The sequence below is a fragment of the Mytilus trossulus genome, chromosome 11 (genome assembly GCF_036588685.1).
Source record: "Mytilus trossulus isolate FHL-02 chromosome 11, PNRI_Mtr1.1.1.hap1, whole genome shotgun sequence".
In the NCBI taxonomy this organism is placed as follows: Eukaryota; Metazoa; Mollusca; class Bivalvia; order Mytilida; family Mytilidae; genus Mytilus; species Mytilus trossulus.
Genome location: NC_086383.1, coordinates 70530721 through 70548400, shown reverse-complemented (window position 1 = coordinate 70548400; position 17680 = coordinate 70530721). Strand labels below are relative to the sequence as shown.

The following is a 17680-nucleotide window of genomic DNA, read 5'->3' as shown; positions in this document are numbered from 1 at the left end:
ATCATTTAACCACAACATTTTAAGGTGGTACCTTACACTTTAACTAAAATTAATTTGGCTCATTTAATTTCTTAAAATTTTGACAAAGTATTTATTTTGACCCTTTGACAAAAATATTAAAATTTCAAAAAATTTGAACCAATCGTTTAGTCAGAAAAAATACACTGTTAAATAACAGTTTGACAAACACTTATTTTGATATTGAAAAGCTTAATATTCCCTTATGAACACAACGGCCTTAAAACGTTCTGCTGATTTTACAGAGTTATCTCCCTGTAGTGTTAGGTACCACCTTAAATATACAGAAATTGAATCTTTTCCGTAACTTATGTCTTACCCGTCTCCCGTCATTTAAATTTCTTCCCTGCCAAGCTCAGCTAAGAACTTACCAGTCACCCGTCATTTTAATTTATTTCCTGACAAGCTCAGCCAAGAACTTACCCCTCTCCCGTCATTTTAATTTCTTCCCTGTCAAGCTCAGCCAAAAACTTACCCGTCCCCTGTCATTTTAATTTCTTCCCTGCCAAGCTCAGCCAAGAACTCCCCTGTCATTTTAATTTCTTCCCTGCCAAGCTCAGCCAAGAACTTATCCGTCTCCCGTCATTTTAATTTCTTCCCTGCAAGCTCAGCCAAGAACTTACCCATCTCCCGTCATTTTAATTTCTTCCCTGCCAAGCTCAGCCAAGAACTTACCCATCTCCAGTCATTTTAATTTTTCCCTGCCAAGCTCAGCCAAGAACTTACCCGTCTCCCGTCATTTTAATTTCTTCCCTGCCAAGCTCGGCCAAGAACTTGAGAGCCTCCAGAGCTGCTGCATCCTTAGCATAGTCTGAGTTTGGACCAGTACCGTGGAACATTTGATGAGGATTGGTAAGTAAAGTCACTCGACATAAAATCTCAGTGTTCTGAAAAAAACATGAACTACATTAATATATCTTTAGCATAGTCTGAGTTTGGACCAGTACCGTGGAACATTTGATGAGGATTGGTAAGTAAAGTCACTCGATATAAAATCTCTGTGTTCTGAAAAAACATGAACTACATTAGCATAGTCTGAGTTTGGACCAGTACCGTGGAACATTTGATGAGGATTGGTAAGTAAAGTCACTCGACATAAAATCTCAGTGTTCTGAAAAAACATGAACTACATTAATATAACATCCACTGCAAGTAATTATAGATTATTTATCGTTGATCATCTCAACAAGATTGATTTTCTCTTCAGCAGGTCGGCCGAAAGTAAGAAAAGCAATTCAGTTGACATGACCAATGATAATCTGTTTAACGCTATTTTACCTATGAAGACATTGTTAATTTCATTGACAACAGGCATGTGCTCCCTTAGTTTCTAGTGATGATTTTTCATGTCCCTCTACCACTATGCTGAGAAAGGAAACTAGCAGTCAGAAAGATCAAAGGAAAATTCTTAAAATAGCAATAAAGAGACCTATAACATCACAGTAGGCAAAAAATTAATTCCATTTCAAAGAGAATAAAAAGTTTGAAAACGTTTACAAAAGTATGGGTGTTTCCCCAAAAAATCTGAATTCTTAATCATTGAAAGTAAGGCTTGTGAAACTGAAAATATTTACCCTAACAAAGGACCCTATTAAATGAGGGAAGTTTACCTAACCTAATAATGACTTGACCGTTCAGCTAACAAGCAAGCTAACCTTTCCATACACACTCAATGAAATCAGCTGAAACAAGTTTTGAGAATTGATTATCACTTTATATCAACTCTTGCTATTGATTTTAATAATATTTATAAACTTGCCAAAACTTTTTTCATTTCAGGGCCTTTTATAGGTGACTTTAAAGGCTGTATGGGCTTTGCTCATTGTCGAGGGCTGTATGGTGACCCATTATTGTTAATTTCTGTGACATTTAGTCTCTTGTGGAGAGTTGTCTCATTGGCTATCATATCACATCTTTTTTAGATAAGTTGGTGTGATAAAAATGTCACAACAAAAACAATTCAACCATAGCTGTATACAGGATAATACATGGGCCTTTGTCTGAGTGGTTTTAAAGTCTTCAGTGAATAGTAGCAGACTAGCTTGTCAACTAACAACACTTGTGTGTCACAATAAAATGGCCAAGGGAACTAACGGTGTGTTCAACCAGGTTCAATCTACCATTTTCTACATTTGAAAATGCCTGTACCAAGTCAGGGATATGACAGTTGTTGTCTATTCATTTGATGTATTTTGTCATTTGATTAGGGACTTCCCGATTGAATTTTCCTAGGAGTTCAGTATTTTTGTGACTTTACTTTTTACACCAAAAGACAAACATTCAAACAATCTTATTTTGCAGTACTGTATACATCATCTAACATCTTTCAACAACAATTTTTATTCCTACCTTGCCTGCAAACTCATCAAATTTGATTTCTAGTTTACTTTTAGTAGCAATATCTCTCAGTTGTAATTCTGGTCTCATGTGTCCCGCACCAAATACTAAAGGTTCTGTCATTGGTGGCTGAGCTACAAAATAAAACTTGCATGGTAAAATATTGCTATACTAATTATTATTTTTTTTTTTATATATATATTCAATATTTGCAAAATTCATAATTGTTAAATCCATCTTTGATTTTTCAAAATAAATAAAATTGAAATAAAATGGTTGACCTATTACCACGAAACCCACAAAAAATGGTATCCAACGAATAATAATGAATTCACAGTATAGTGTTAGGGACTATATTCACCAAATTAAGTCCAATTCCCCTACCATATACCGTATAGTGGATTATTTTCACAGTGTGCAAATTTTCGCGGGTAGAAAAAAATCGCCAAAATAAATTCCGCCAATTTAAAACGGTAAATGCAAAAATAATTGATAAAAGATTTGAATCCAACAAAATAATAATCGCTAAAATATTTCGTATACCTTATTCAATAAAAATAGGGAAATGTTATGCATGCGAAAATAACCCGCTATACAGTAACACTTGACAAACTTATTAATACCTTGATACATATTTTGAGTTCCAGACGTATAATTAGAGTCTCTCAGTAGTAATAGCCCTGGCATCAACTGTCGGCCACTTTTACCATTAGCTATTTCTCCAGGACCAGCACTGCTTACTGTAAAATAAAAGTTTATGTTAAAACAAATGCTAACAGAACTTTAAAATCATAATCACATGTAGCATTGTAAATTTCTGATTGGTTGATTCATTTGAGTACCAAACTTTGTGTAATAAGGAAAAGTTGCATTTTCATGGATATTTTATTTCATTGTTTTTAGTAAAGTCTGCATCCACTCCTTAAGGAAATTTGATTTCGTGGTTACCCTGTACCCAAGAAATTCACCAACATTGGTATCCAGCGAATATTAATAAATTCACAGTACATAGCATTACTCCTGTGTCATCATTTCACAGAATCAATGAACTACTGCTTTATACTGCTGCTACTTTTTTACAAAACCAGACCTGCTAGATCAGAGCAATGGCACTTTTTCAAAAATTCCCAGGGGGGAACCAAAATTCAGGGTGCTTGCATAAGGCAGCTTAACTGCCTAATAAATTTTTCATTGTAAATAAAATTGAGAATGGAAATGGGGAATGTGTCAAAGAGACAACAACCCGACCATAGAAAAAACAACAGCAGAAGGTCACCAACAGGTCCTAAATGTAGCGAGAAATTCCCGCACCAGGAAGCGTCCTTCAGCTGGCCCCTAAACAAATATATACTAGTTCAGTGATAATGAACGCCATACTAATTTCCAAATTGTACAAGCATATACAATGTATTTCAAAATTGTATTCCCAAGGACTAATATCAATAAATGTGGTTGTAATTATTGTCATAAAAAAAACTTAAAAGAAAAAAAATAGAAATTGTATTTTGCCATTCATAGATCCTTGTAGGTTAAGAATTTCATGCAGTTGAAAAGTAAATAGGGAGACAACCATTAACCAGGTGCTACTGACGGACAGTTAGGAACAAACATGCAAGCTTGATATGGCTCTGAATTTGGATTGTGATCAAATTTTGGACATAATATGAGTTTCTGACACAAAAAAAATGTCCAGATCTTACAAAATTATTGTGCAATATTTTGCAATTAAAGATTTCTTCTTCAAACTTTTCAAAAATTTGAAAGTTGAGAAATTTGGAGTAAAAAAAATTGAAAACTACTACCACCAGCCTTTTTTTTTCAATTAGTCCAAAACATGACATTCCTTTAAACATAATTTACAAGTAGAGTAATAGAGGTTAATCCAAACGTACTCAACATTGTTTGTTAAATTACCTCCCTTCCATGCTTTTAAATTGTTTTAATTGACCATTGACCAGAAAAAAACCTTTTTTTGCCCCCAATTCCAAAACTTTTTGAGCCATAACCACCTCCCCCCCCCCCCCCCCAAAGTCAATACTAACCATCCCTTCATGGTATGGAAACTTGTGGTATAATTTCAGAGAGATTCATACACTTAAACACAGTAATTGTTTGAAAACTACAAAAATGCTTATTTTGGACCCCCTTTTTGGCCCCCAATTGTTAGAAAAATAACCGCCAAAATCAATCCCAACCTTCCTTTAGTGGTATTGAACCTTCTGGAAAAATTTAGAGAGATCCATTCACTAAAACTAAAAGTTATTGTATGGACACTAAATGTGTCTTTGGACGACGACTATGTATGTGATTATGTGACGAAAGTTTTCAACTTGGCTATCATGTGTAAAATCATACAAGTGTTCGGTAAACAGGAAGTTGTCAAGTGATGAGTCTGAAAACGCATCACACAGTATAGCTGACTGAGGCTTAAATTAAAATATTGTTTGTTTGCAGTTTACCGACCGACCCTTGAAAATCCTCCCGACTGTGAAAATTTTATTGCTTTAAATTTGAACAATTTTTTTTTAATACCTCGCGATCCGGAATTTTGGGTCCTTTCCGGAAATGATTTAAAGTCTGGGTCAATTACGTATTTCAAGTTCTGTTTTTCTTAGCTTCCCGTCAAGCGTTCATGTGACCATTTAATGTTAAAGCACATGGAAATTGTTTACAGGTATCCACGAAGTCACGGAGCAGTACTTTACGCTGTTGTCTTGTGTCAATTTTAAGACAAATAACAAACAAAAAAGTTTATTAGTAAACTGTTTATACAGATTAAGGCACATGTAATGATGTGTGATGATATCATTGACGATGATGCAGCGGATATTCATAACTGACATAATTTCTGTCTCAAACAAATCGGGTTCAGAATCTGTGGAGCCTGACTTAAGTTTATGGAACCAATTTCAGTGGTTAAATAATTCGACAGCAGCTTGAAGTATGGCATATTTTCTACAAATCGTTGTGAAGACAACAAAGATGAAACCACTCCTCCGTGACTTAAATCTTCATGGATATCTGTAAACACTCCTGTACGGAGGAAGGGCTCATTTGAAATGTTAATGGATATAGATCATGCCAAATAAATAAGAAGCAACCCTAACTACACAAAGATGTAGAGAAAATGAATGGTTAGTTTGAAAAATAAATATACTCTCTCTATATTAAATCTATCTTCGATTGCAATGAGTATGCTCCTTTAGGATAAGGGGGGCTGCCCCACTCATTGCAATTATTCTCTTTCTTACAATATTAAATATACCCAAACTGTGTGGCCTGTGTGAATTCAATTAAAACATGTCCTTAGGAGCTATGCTGCCAATTTTTTTTATGCATTAAAAACATTTCAGTACAGACCATTTACTTTTAATGGGGTGCTATGGATTTCACCCTAAACTTTAGATTTCTTTGGTTTTCATTAAAGCCTGGCAAAAATATAACCTTATCACATATAATTAAATATTGTTAGAAATATGAAAACAGTCGGATGACTTAATACTTTTTTTTCAAGTGCCTTTTTTTCAATTGAGGAAGATTCAATGGTTATTTTTTTTTTATTAAAAATAAACTCTTAGCTTTAATAATTGTCTTATAAATCTATAATATATACATTTTTCTGATGAAAATACTCTACTCATGAAAACATTCTTGTCAAAAAGCATACATGTCTGAATATATTTCTTTAAAACAGTTCTAGTCACAATGACATTCCTTGTTATAAGTGTTCCAGTATTTAATAATTATACCATAGTCATAAATTGGATAATGACACTCTGGCACTATGTTAAAGTTTCAGTTTTGGTTAAAAAGTTTTTTTATCTGAAAATGTCTGTTCATTTGATGTTGGTGTCCAGTGTTTGTTGTTTTAAAATGTTTTTTTTTCTTCACAAGAAACTTGGTTCAGTGTAACTGCATGCTTGTTTAAACTGTATTTTGGCTGATAAAATAAAATATTTTTCCTACCTACCGACCTTTCAGTCGGAAGGTACAGTCGGAAAACTGCAAACAAACATATTTTTAAGGTTGGCCTGAGATAAACCCTGAAACCAAATTTCAGAAATCCTTGTATTGTAGTTCCTGAGAAAAATGTGACAAAAGTTTTCAACTTGGCTATCATGTGTAAAATCATACAAGTGTTCGGTAAACAGGAAGTTGTCAAGTGATGAATCTGAAAACGCATCACACGGTATAGCTGACTGAGATAAACCCTGAAACCAAATTTCAGAAATCCTTGTATTGTAGTTCCTGAGAAAAATGTGACGAAAGTTTTCAACTTGGCTATCATGTGTAAAATCATACAAGTGTTCGGTAAACAGGAAGTTGTCAAGTGATGAATCTGAAAACGCATCACACGGTATAGCTGACTGAGATAAACCCTGAAACCAAATTTCAGAAATCCTTGTATTGTAGTTCCTGAGAAAAATGTGACGAAAGTTTCATGGGACGGACTGACTGACGGACTGATGGACGGACAAACAGAGGTAAAACAGTATACCCCCCTTTTTTTAAAGCGGGGGTATAAAAATAGTCCAGTATATACAACATGTTCCATGCAAAAAGAAGACATTAGCACCTAGACAATTAAAACAAACACTGAAAAATTCTAAGTCTCACTGGTAATTTTTTTTTACTGAGGGTATATGTCATGTACATCTATTATCATCATGAAAAATTATCTAAAAAAATGGTTCTTGGTTGTATGGATATTTTGAAATTCCCTTCCTACCCTCCCACATAACATTTTAATGGAATAGCCCTTACAGGAAACTTTAAAATTTCTGTCGTGGATTTTTGGATATAGGTGAACTGTGAATCATTTATTCACAAAAAATGGTATCCAAGGTGAGCAAGTTCTCAAATTTTACATGTACACATTTCTGTTTTGAATCTCATTCACTATATTGTATACTGTAAATTCAGAAATTAATGTGAGGTTTTTATTATTGCGAATAATGGGACAGAGTTGTAAGAGCAATAATTAAAACTCACATTTTGTAATATTTTATATGAATTAAGCAGGACCTTTCTCAAAGTCGTAAAAATAAAAATCGCATTAAAGTTTAAAATGACAAAATCGCAATAATAAATGCAAGCAATAATTTCTGAACTTACAGTATTTGGTCGCAGTCTTACCTAGAGTTGCAGTCTTACCTGGAGTTGCAGTCTCTGGTTTTTCTTGGAAGGTGACTTTCTTTTCTGCGGATCCTGTTGTTTGCTGCAATAGATAAAACATTAAATTAAATAAACTGTTATCACAGAGACATGTCTCGCCTTTTTGTAATTTTGATAATGCATACATGGCATATGTTGAAATTAAAAAAGCAATACTTTAACATATAAATTATGCAAATATTAGGTCAATGAACCCTGACTGAAGGTACATGGCTAAAAAATCTCCATAGCAATGAGATGAGCCAATACTAATACAACTGCATTACAAATACCATTGACTTATTATAAGTCGTTCCCATTAAACAAACTTAAAAACAAACATAAACTTGTAAACTATGTAAAAGTTTCAAAGTCAATAAATCATGATGAAGGGGGAGGCCTATATAATCTCCATGGAAACGATACTTGCAAATGTCAATATAGTTGCATACCAAATATCATTGACTTCACATTAAAAATTCATCTTAACTGATCTTATCACAAACTAATACATGTCAACTAAGCAAAAGTTTCAAAGTCAAGAGGCCATGACTGAGGGGGCGGGGCAAACTATTTTCAATGGAATGATATGTGGTGATGCTTATACAACTGAAAAACAATTAGCATTGGCCTACCACTAATGGTTTCCCTTGAAATGACCTAATCACAAACTAATACATGTAAACTATGCAAAGTTTTTTAAGTCAATAGACCATGACTAAGTGGGTGGCGCCAAATAATCTACACAGTAATGATATATGCCTATGCTTATAAAACTGCATACTAAATATCAATGACCTACTAGTAATTTCCTATTAAATGTCCTAATACATGTAAACTGAGCAAAAGTTTCAAAGTCAATAGACCATGACTGAGGGCGCAGGGCCAAATAATCTCCATCGAAATTAGATATGCCAAAGCTTAAAATAAAATTGAGAATGGAAATGGGGAATGTGTCAAAGAGACAACAACCCGACCAAATAAAAAAACAACAGCAGAAGGTCACCAACAGGTCTTCAATGTAGCGAGAAATTCCCGCACCCGGAGGCGTCCTTCAGCTGGCCCCTAAACAAATATATACTAGTTCAGTGATAAAAAACTGCATACCGAATATCATCGACCTACCACTTGTGGTTCACCATAAACTAGACCTAATCACAAACTAGTACATTGTTGACGCCGACGCTGCTTCTGGAAACTACCTATCTCTCTCTTTTTGACTCTGTTGAGGCAAGAAAAAAACTGTATCAAAAGAGAGGCTAAGAATACCAAAGAGATATTCAAACTTTTAAGACGAAAACAAACTGATGATGCCATATCAACTACTGTGAAAGTACTTTTATTCGTGGGGTACCAATTTTCGTGGTTTTCGTGGGTGACTTGATCCACGAATTTAAATGTCCAACGAAATAAAACAACCATTGTCCAAATCAAGATATGGAAAGATCCTGATCCGTAGGTTTTACTACTGATATGATCTAGATAATATATTGAATGACGCCAAATCTGAGAATACTTTAAAAGCAGTCACATAACTACAACTACATACGGGATTATACCCATGTAATCTTTAATTACCTAAACTGTACAACTTTTTATCTTTTAATTATCATAAAAACTTTTTTGATCGATGAAAGTCAGATTTCCGGTTTTGTTATGCTAGTATGATAAAGTGTTCATTTTATATCATCATAGTTCTCGAACATATATGGGAAATAAAAATTTCATGCTTAGGCTTGATTTTGATAAGAATTATTTGACATTTCAAGATACGTTTATAACATTTGTTATGTTACTGTCTCTTTAGGTGACATGTTTATGGCCTAATTAACACCTTTGATGGTCTTAAATCTGTTGATCACTTTATGTGAGCTAATTACTGTTATTACTACGATTTACAGGAGTCAATGTTTACTTTGCAATTTCCTTCAATCCAGACATTTTGTAACCTTCGTTTCTAATAGCTTCAAATTTTAAATTTCTTTTTTTTTAGAAATTTGAAATCCACGAATTTAAAAACCCACGAACATGTAAATATTGCTCAAACCACGAAAATTGATACCCACGAATTAAAGTACTTTCACAGTATTACTTACCACAAGAAATGGTAACTTAGAATTAGGGTAAAATTAAAAACAAGAATGTGTCCATAGTACACGGATGCCCCACTCGCACTATCATTTTCTGTGTTCAGTGGACCGTGAAATTGGGGTCAGAACTTTAATTTGGAATATAAATTAGAAAGATCATATCATAGTGAACATGTGTACTAAGTTTCAAGTTGATGTATATTTAACTTCATCAAAAACTACCTAGACCAAAAACTTTAACCTGAATTTCCCACTATCATTTTCTATATTCAGTGGACCATGAAATTGGGGCCAAAACTATAATAAGGTATTAAAATTAAAAAGATCATATCAAGGGGAACATGTGTACTAAGTTTCAAGTTGATTGGACTTTAACTTCTTCAAAAACTACCTTGACCAAAAACTTTAACTTGAAGCGAACGGACGCACAGACGGATGAACGAACAAACGAACGAACGAACGGAGGCACAGACCAGAAAACATAATGCCCCTCTACTATCGTATTATTAAAAACAATGAAAAAAGATGTAATCTATAGAATAAATACTTCTAGAAATTCCATCAGCTCAGCCAAATACTTTCTTTATGTATAACCTATTGTATTCAAATTTTAAGATGTGGAGGCCATATCTTTCATGCCATACCCACTCCTATATAATAAATAACTAAGTCGGAGTTATATATTGATCTTTTACAGTTAAGATCCTCTTAAAGATAACCCAATACTCTGTTTACTTACCTCCGGTGTTGTAGCTGTTTTGATGGCAGATTTGGTCGGTTGTGGCGATGGCTTGTTGTAACCAAGCAACGTGAGCATCTGTTCAGTTGCTTGTCGCTTGGCTAACTTTTTATTGGGTCCCCCACCCTATACTCTGTTTACTTACCTCGGGTGTTGTAGCTGTTTTGATGGCAGGTTTGGTTGGTTGTGGTGATGGCTTGTTGTAACCAAGCAACGTGAGCATCTGTTCGGCTACATATTGCTTGGCTAACTTTTTATTGGGTCTCCCACCCTATACTCTGTTTACTTACCTCAGGTGTTGTAGCTGTTTTGATGGCAGGTTTGGTTGGTTGTGGTGATGGCTTGTTGTAACCAAGCAACGTGAGCATCTGTTCGGCTGCATGTCGCTTGGCTAACTTTTTATTGGGTCCCCCACCCCATACTCTGTTAACTTACCTCGGGTGTTGTAGCTGTTTTAATGGCAGGTTTGGTCGGTTGTGGCGATGGCTTGTTGTAACCAAGCAACGTGAGCATCTGTTCGGCAGCATGTCGCTTGGCTAACTTTTTATTGGGTCCCACACCAGTACAGGTCTTGTCCTCTATTTGTACCTAAAGAAAACAAACAAACAATAACAGTGGGTTCATTATTATTACTGTAAATTTAGAGATAATTGTGTGCATTTATTATTGCCATTTTGTCATTTCAGAAAAATCCTGTTTAATTCATATACAAAATTTCAAAATGCGAGTTTAAATAATTGGGATTATAAACCTGTTGCATTTTTTACAGTAATAAAAACATCCCAATAATTTCTGAAATTACAGTCTGTTCAAAACCAATTTTCTTGATTTTCATGGGTCTAGATGGATTTTAAATGTGTTTCATAAATACATTATTCATATGTATTCTATCAATGCTTTGAAAACATCTACTGCATTAAAAGACGGTTAATGAAACTTTTTTATTAGACATAGGTTAAATAAATATATACCTTTAGGCATTCAAAACTTCCAACTTAACCTGACCATTGACAAGTCAAAACATAATAGGTAATAAAGATATAAAGAAAAGTTATATTTTCTTCTGGATCCATAAAATCTAACTTTTAATTATTCTAATGGAATTGTTATGTAACATTTATTTTCATTGGCTAAATGTTATCATCAAATCCACAGTTTACATGTCTTTATTTAGAAGGGACCCGCCATTTTGAATTGCTGGGATCAATAAATGTTCCATGGCATCAATAAACTCATCATAGATACCAGGATTGAAATTTTGCATTTACGCCAGACACTCGTTTCGTCTACAAAAGACTCATCAGTGACCCTCAATAAATCTCTCTACGAGTACCTGCATAACAAATTCCCTTCTCCTAAGAAGACTTCTCTCTGTGATTAACGTGAAGACTGGTTCCTTTTTCTGTTCTGCCTGTTGAATCTGTATCAGTCTACTGATTGGGTTTATTCCCACTCCATAGTTAGGGTCAGTCTTCTGCATTTGCTGTAAAGAAAACAAAACAATGGAAGGTATTCAAACAAGTAAAACAAGAATAAGTCCATAGTACACTGATGCCCCACTCGTACTATCATTTTCTATGTTCAATGGACCATGAAATTGGGATCAACAAGAATGTGTCCAAAGTACACAGATGCCCCACTCGCACTATCATTTTCCATGTTCAATGGACCGTGAAATTGGATAAAAATTTAATTAGGCATTAAAATTAGAAAGATAATATCATAGGGAACATGTGTACTAAGTTTCAAGTTGATCATGTTGATTGGACTTCAACTTCATCAAAAACTACCTTGACCAAAAACTTTAACCTGAAGCGGGACAGATGGACGAACAGACAGACGGACGAACGGACGCACAGACCAGAAAACATAATGCCCCTCTACTATCGTAGGTGGGGCATAAAAATCTAATTTGGAAACTAAATTAGAAAGTTCATATCATAGGGAACATGTGTATTATGTTTTAAGTTGATTGGACTTCAATTTCATCAAAAACTACCTTGAACAAAAATCGTAACTGAAGTGGGACAGACGCACAGACAAACAGAGGAAGGAAAGAATGGAGGCACACACAGACCAGGAAATATATTGCTCCTCTACTATCGTAGGGGGGTATTAAAAACTAATAAATTGTTCTTTACTAAAAGTTCGTTCCTTTTCAATAGACTATGTCTGTATTAGGGACTCTGTGGTAAGACATTCTGGTATTTAGTTAAGTTAGAAATCAACTAAAATAAAATTAAAACAGATGCAAAATTTTGGAGGAAAATTTACTAGTTTTCTGATAATTTTTTTGTGTATAGAAAACATAAGAAAGTTATCTTTGAGACATTAAATAGTTAAGTGACTTACATTTTGAACCTTGATTATGTTTTTCGATTTCTTCTTGTTCTGATTTTGTTTGTTCTTTGGTCGCTGTGCCATCGGTGGTAGGGGAGACAACTCCTTCAGTTTGTCAAGCATTAGTTCAGCAGCTTTCTTTTTTGATACTTTTTTACTGTTACCCTCAGCCTCTGTTTCGAATTCTCCAACTCGACATTTTGTTACAAAACTTTTCATGTGTGGTGGTCCAGATTCCCTTATGACCTGAATAAATAAAATATGACAATCTGATTGATATATAGGGATCTGACAATCTGATTGATATATAGGGATCTAACAATCTGATTGATATATATAGGGATCTAACAATCTGATTGATATATAGGGATCTGATAATCTGATTGATATATAACAACATGCCTTGACAAGATTACACAGGTACATCATATCTAAATTTGAATAGATTTGGTCAAAGCATTTCAAAAATAATTGCACAGGCAACGCTCTAATGATAAAAGTTTAAATCATTGCTCAGCTGTAGACCTAGAAGTAATGACATAGATAATTTTATGAACTGAAAAATTGCAATTAAATATGGAAAATGTGTCAAAGAAACAACTATCTGACCAAAAGCAGAAAACAGCCCAAGGTCACCAGTGGGTCTTCTAGTACATGTTTTAACCTTGAGGATCATAGATTAATTCTTAAACATGTTAAAGGGGCACTAGCTACGAGTTATATGAAAAACCTAATATATTTTTTTTTTGGGCTCAATCAGTAATGAAATACAAATAGTGAAATAATAATTCCTTTTTAGTAGCCAATTCAATAAGGTTCAATTTTGTCAAAATAAGCAAAAAAATATTGAATCCGTATTCATGTGAACCTTTAATTTAACCCTTTAGCTTGAGATGGATAACACGTGAATTGTATGTGTAAAGTTATATAAAGGAAGAGAATGTCAACATTGAAAGTGAAACAAAGGTAAATCATTTGATTGACTGATTCGATCCACAAATAAACATTCTAATACAGGGAAAAACGATGATAAACATTTATTTTTTATCTGTTATATAAAATTAAATAGACCTAGAATAATTCAACAACATGCGTTTGCTTAATCTATTTATATCTATATGTATGTTTACATCACTTATATGGTCATCGGATGACTATAGAGGTCAACTCGATAAATAAATAGATAGCGTTTAGACTCAAATACACACAAAACGAAGCTACGTATGTTCATGCCTGTGCCTTGTTTATTGTTTTATTTAGTAGACTTTTAATAGTTTGGATAAATTTTTTACATTGTTATAAATCAAATATGAGAATTTGAGTAGCATTGGTGAACATGAATTTGACAGCTAGTGCCCCTTTAAGAGGAAGCTTATTCATAATTTTGTAAAATTTCATGTAAAATGTATTTGAATAGACCAGATGTTTACACAGATGTTAATTGAGCTTCCTCTATAATGCTCTACTTTCCTCATTATAAAAGTGGTGTAGATTTGATTGACATCTTAATGGATCATAATAATCATTGTCACATAAACTGCTGAGAAGAGCATACTTAAAAAGCTCTGAGCATCCTACAAGCATGCTCGAAGCTTTTTTGCAAGAATAAATTCTGATCCCTTATATATCCCAAAAGATATATGCCAAGAAAGACTCTCAAGTTACACCTTAGCTTACTAACTTACATCAAAGATGACATTAAGATTTCTCCTCAGAGCTATTTCATGAACAAGACTAATCTCCGACTTCAGTAGGTCTTTCTCATCTGAAAAATATATTGAATATCTTAACATTTGATTATATTCTGTGATTATAGATATTTCTACAATAGTTACACCTTAAATAAGAATACCATATTTTGATTGGTTGTTACCTAGTGTATTTTTCGCACATTTTAACCATTTTTCTCATTTCAATAGAATTTGCCTGTTTTTCATCACTGCTGGTGAATATGCCTCAAATTCCCCTATTTGCCATTTTAGACATTACTTTTTTACATTCACAACACTCTTCCAGCCAAAACTATTTGGAACCTCTCTGACAACATGGTTAAGCAATATTGATTGATTTATACCGAAAACTGTTAACAAAAATGTCAGACAACACAACTACACAGCACCAATCTCCTTATATACATACAATATGGAAACCAGATGCTCCGCAGGGCAAAGCTTTATACGACCGCAGAGGTTCAACCCTGAACGGTTGGGGCAAGTATGGACACAACATTCAAGCTGGATTCCGCTCTAAATTTTGATTGTGATTAAATAGTTGACACAGCATAGGTTTCTGACACAGAATGAATGTATTCAAATGAACTTAAAATTTTTGTTTTCTCTTAGAGCAATTCACTATGCTGTTGAATATTAATCCTCTCAAAAAAATGTTTGAAGAAATTTTCTTTTTATTTATGAAATTTCAAATGAGAAAAATTGAACCCTTTATTCCAAAACTAATTTCAATTAAAATATTCTAATGGAGTTTGCAACAATTACTACTCATTTAAATACATCATAAAATATTAAGATGTAAAAAAAACTGCTTGTTATCACTGAATGGTAAAGATTATTTAAATTTATCAGTTGGTAGTAAAAAGTGAATATACATTGTATATTGTATATAACAAAGATTAAGTTGATTCTGGACAAAGAAAGATAACTCCAATTAAAAAAAATTCTTGCAGATATTTCTTGCTTACTATACTGGACAAAGAAAGATAACTCTTAATTCTTAATTAAAAAAAAATTTGCTATTTCACAATATTGTGAAATTAGATATTTCTTGCCATTGCACAATACTGTGCAATTGAAAAGACTTGCTATTGCACAATACTTAATATAATAATTTTAGATCCTGATTTGGACCAACTTGAAAACTGGGCCCATAATCAAAAATCTAAGTACATGTTTAGATTCAGCATATCAAAGAGGCCCAAGAATTTAATTTTTGTTAAAATCAAACTTAGTTTAATTTTGGACCCTTTGCACTTTAATTTAGACCAATTTTAAAACTGGACCAAAAATTAAGAATCTACATACACAATTAGATTTGGCATATCAAAGAACCCCAATTATTCAATTTTTGATGAAATCAAACAATGTTTAATTTTGGACCTCGATTTGGGCCAACTTGAAAACTGGGCCAATAATCAAAAATCTAAGTACATTTTTAGATTCAGCATATCAAAGAACCCCAAGGTTTCAAGTTTTGTTAAAATCAAACTAAGTTTAATTTTGGACCCTTTGGACCTTAATGTAGACCAATTTGAAAACGAGACCAAAAATTAAGAATCTACTTACACAGTTAGATTCGGCATATTAAAGATCCCCAATTATTCTATTTTGATGAAATCAAACAAAGTTTAATTTTGGACCCTTTGGGCCCCTTTTTCCTTAACTGTTGGGACCAAAACTCCCCAAATTAATACCAACCTTCCTTTCATAGTCAAAAACCTTGTGTTTAAATTTCATAGATTTCTATTTACTTATACTAACGCTATGGTGCGAAAACCAAGAAAAATGCTTATTTGGGTCCCTTTTTGGCCCCTTATTCCTAAACTGTTGGGACCGAAACTCCCAAAATCTATACCAACCTTCCTTTTGTGGTCATAAACATTGTGTTTAAATTTCATTGATTTCTATATACTTTAACTAAAGTTATTGTGCGAAAACCAAGAATAATGCTTATTTGGGCCCTTTTTTGGCCCCTTATTCCTAAACTGTTGAACCCAAAACTCCCAAAATCAATCCCAACCTTTCTTTTGTGGTCATAAACTTTGTGTCAAAATTTCATAGATTTCTATTAACTTAAACTAAAGTTATAGTGCGAAAACCAAGAAAATGCTTATTTGGGCCCTTTTTGGCCCCTAATTCCTAAAATGTTGGGACCAAAACTCCCAAAATCAATACCAGCCTTCCTTTTATGGTCATAAACCTTGTGTTAAAATTTCATAGATTTCTATTCCCTTTTACTAAAGTTAGAGTGCGAAAACTAAAAGTATTCGGACGACGACGACGACACCAACGTAATAGCAATATACGACGAAATTTTTTTCAAAATTTGCGGTCGTATAAAAAGACATCAAAACAAATGGTTGATTTAATGATAAAATAATAATGACATTTATGCATATATACCATCATGTTACAAATAGACAGCATGTACATGTGCAAGTATATACATAAATCCTGCCATACTACGATTTCCCTTCACCTGTACAGATAGTTTTAAGGGCTATTCCAGAATAAAATGTATGGGGGAGTTGGAAGGCACATTGTATTAATAATACATGGGTGATGGGTATCAGAGCAACTTTTCACACTATAATGCACTATAATTCTCAATTACCAAAATGATTACAATTGTCTGGGTGGCAGGTGCTGACAAAAACTGCCTTCCAACCCCCCATACATTTTTTTCTGGAATAGCCCTAATCTAATCTAAATCTATTTGGTGTAACAGATATATTATGTTATGAAGGGTCATTTGCGAAAAATACCAGTCCTGGGACCAAATTTCCCCCGCTTGACAGTTTTCTAAAGTGTATAATTTGACCTACTGGGTTCTTGTTGCTCAGGTGTCTGTGTATCTGATTTCTTTGGATCGTCATTAGGAACAGGTAGTTTCTTCAGAATGTTGAGAGCTTTGGTGGCAGCGTCATTCCTGGCTTCCTGTCTATTATGTCCTTCACCTATAAACTCACGCTGGCCACATTTCAATGAAACATAGAAAACTCTTGGCATTCTGGGATAATGATATCTGAAATAAAAAGTATAACAATATGGAGATGTGGTATGATTGATTATGAGACTTATTGTCCTTCTCGGAATCTCCACAATCAGTCGCTACATAATACTTATATCACAGCTTTGAGATGAGAGCAGGCATTAACAGCTATGTCACAATGACTGAAGAGAAGTCATTAGGGACATCACAATGTGCGAGAAGCTGTTATCAAGTTTTCAGCAAGATATATTAGGGGGAAATGACCAGTAATAGAATA

General features: G+C 33.8%; 1 protein-coding gene across 1 annotated transcript in view; it reads right to left on the bottom strand.

Moving 5' to 3' along the window:
- Positions 1 to 17680, bottom strand: part of LOC134690276 (double-stranded RNA-binding protein Staufen homolog) — a 37403-nt gene that overhangs the window by 6275 nt on the left and 13448 nt on the right. The window contains exons 6-15 of the mRNA XM_063550253.1: positions 17237 to 17436; positions 14364 to 14443; positions 12691 to 12924; positions 11672 to 11821; positions 10774 to 10926; positions 7492 to 7573; positions 2979 to 3095; positions 2368 to 2489; positions 966 to 1129; positions 745 to 921 (exon numbers count right to left, since the gene is read on the bottom strand). Of these exons, the coding sequence (XP_063406323.1) occupies positions 745 to 921; positions 966 to 1129; positions 2368 to 2489; positions 2979 to 3095; positions 7492 to 7573; positions 10774 to 10926; positions 11672 to 11821; positions 12691 to 12924; positions 14364 to 14443; positions 17237 to 17436 (1479 nt within the window). The remainder of the gene's footprint in view (positions 1 to 744; positions 922 to 965; positions 1130 to 2367; positions 2490 to 2978; positions 3096 to 7491; positions 7574 to 10773; positions 10927 to 11671; positions 11822 to 12690; positions 12925 to 14363; positions 14444 to 17236; positions 17437 to 17680) is intronic.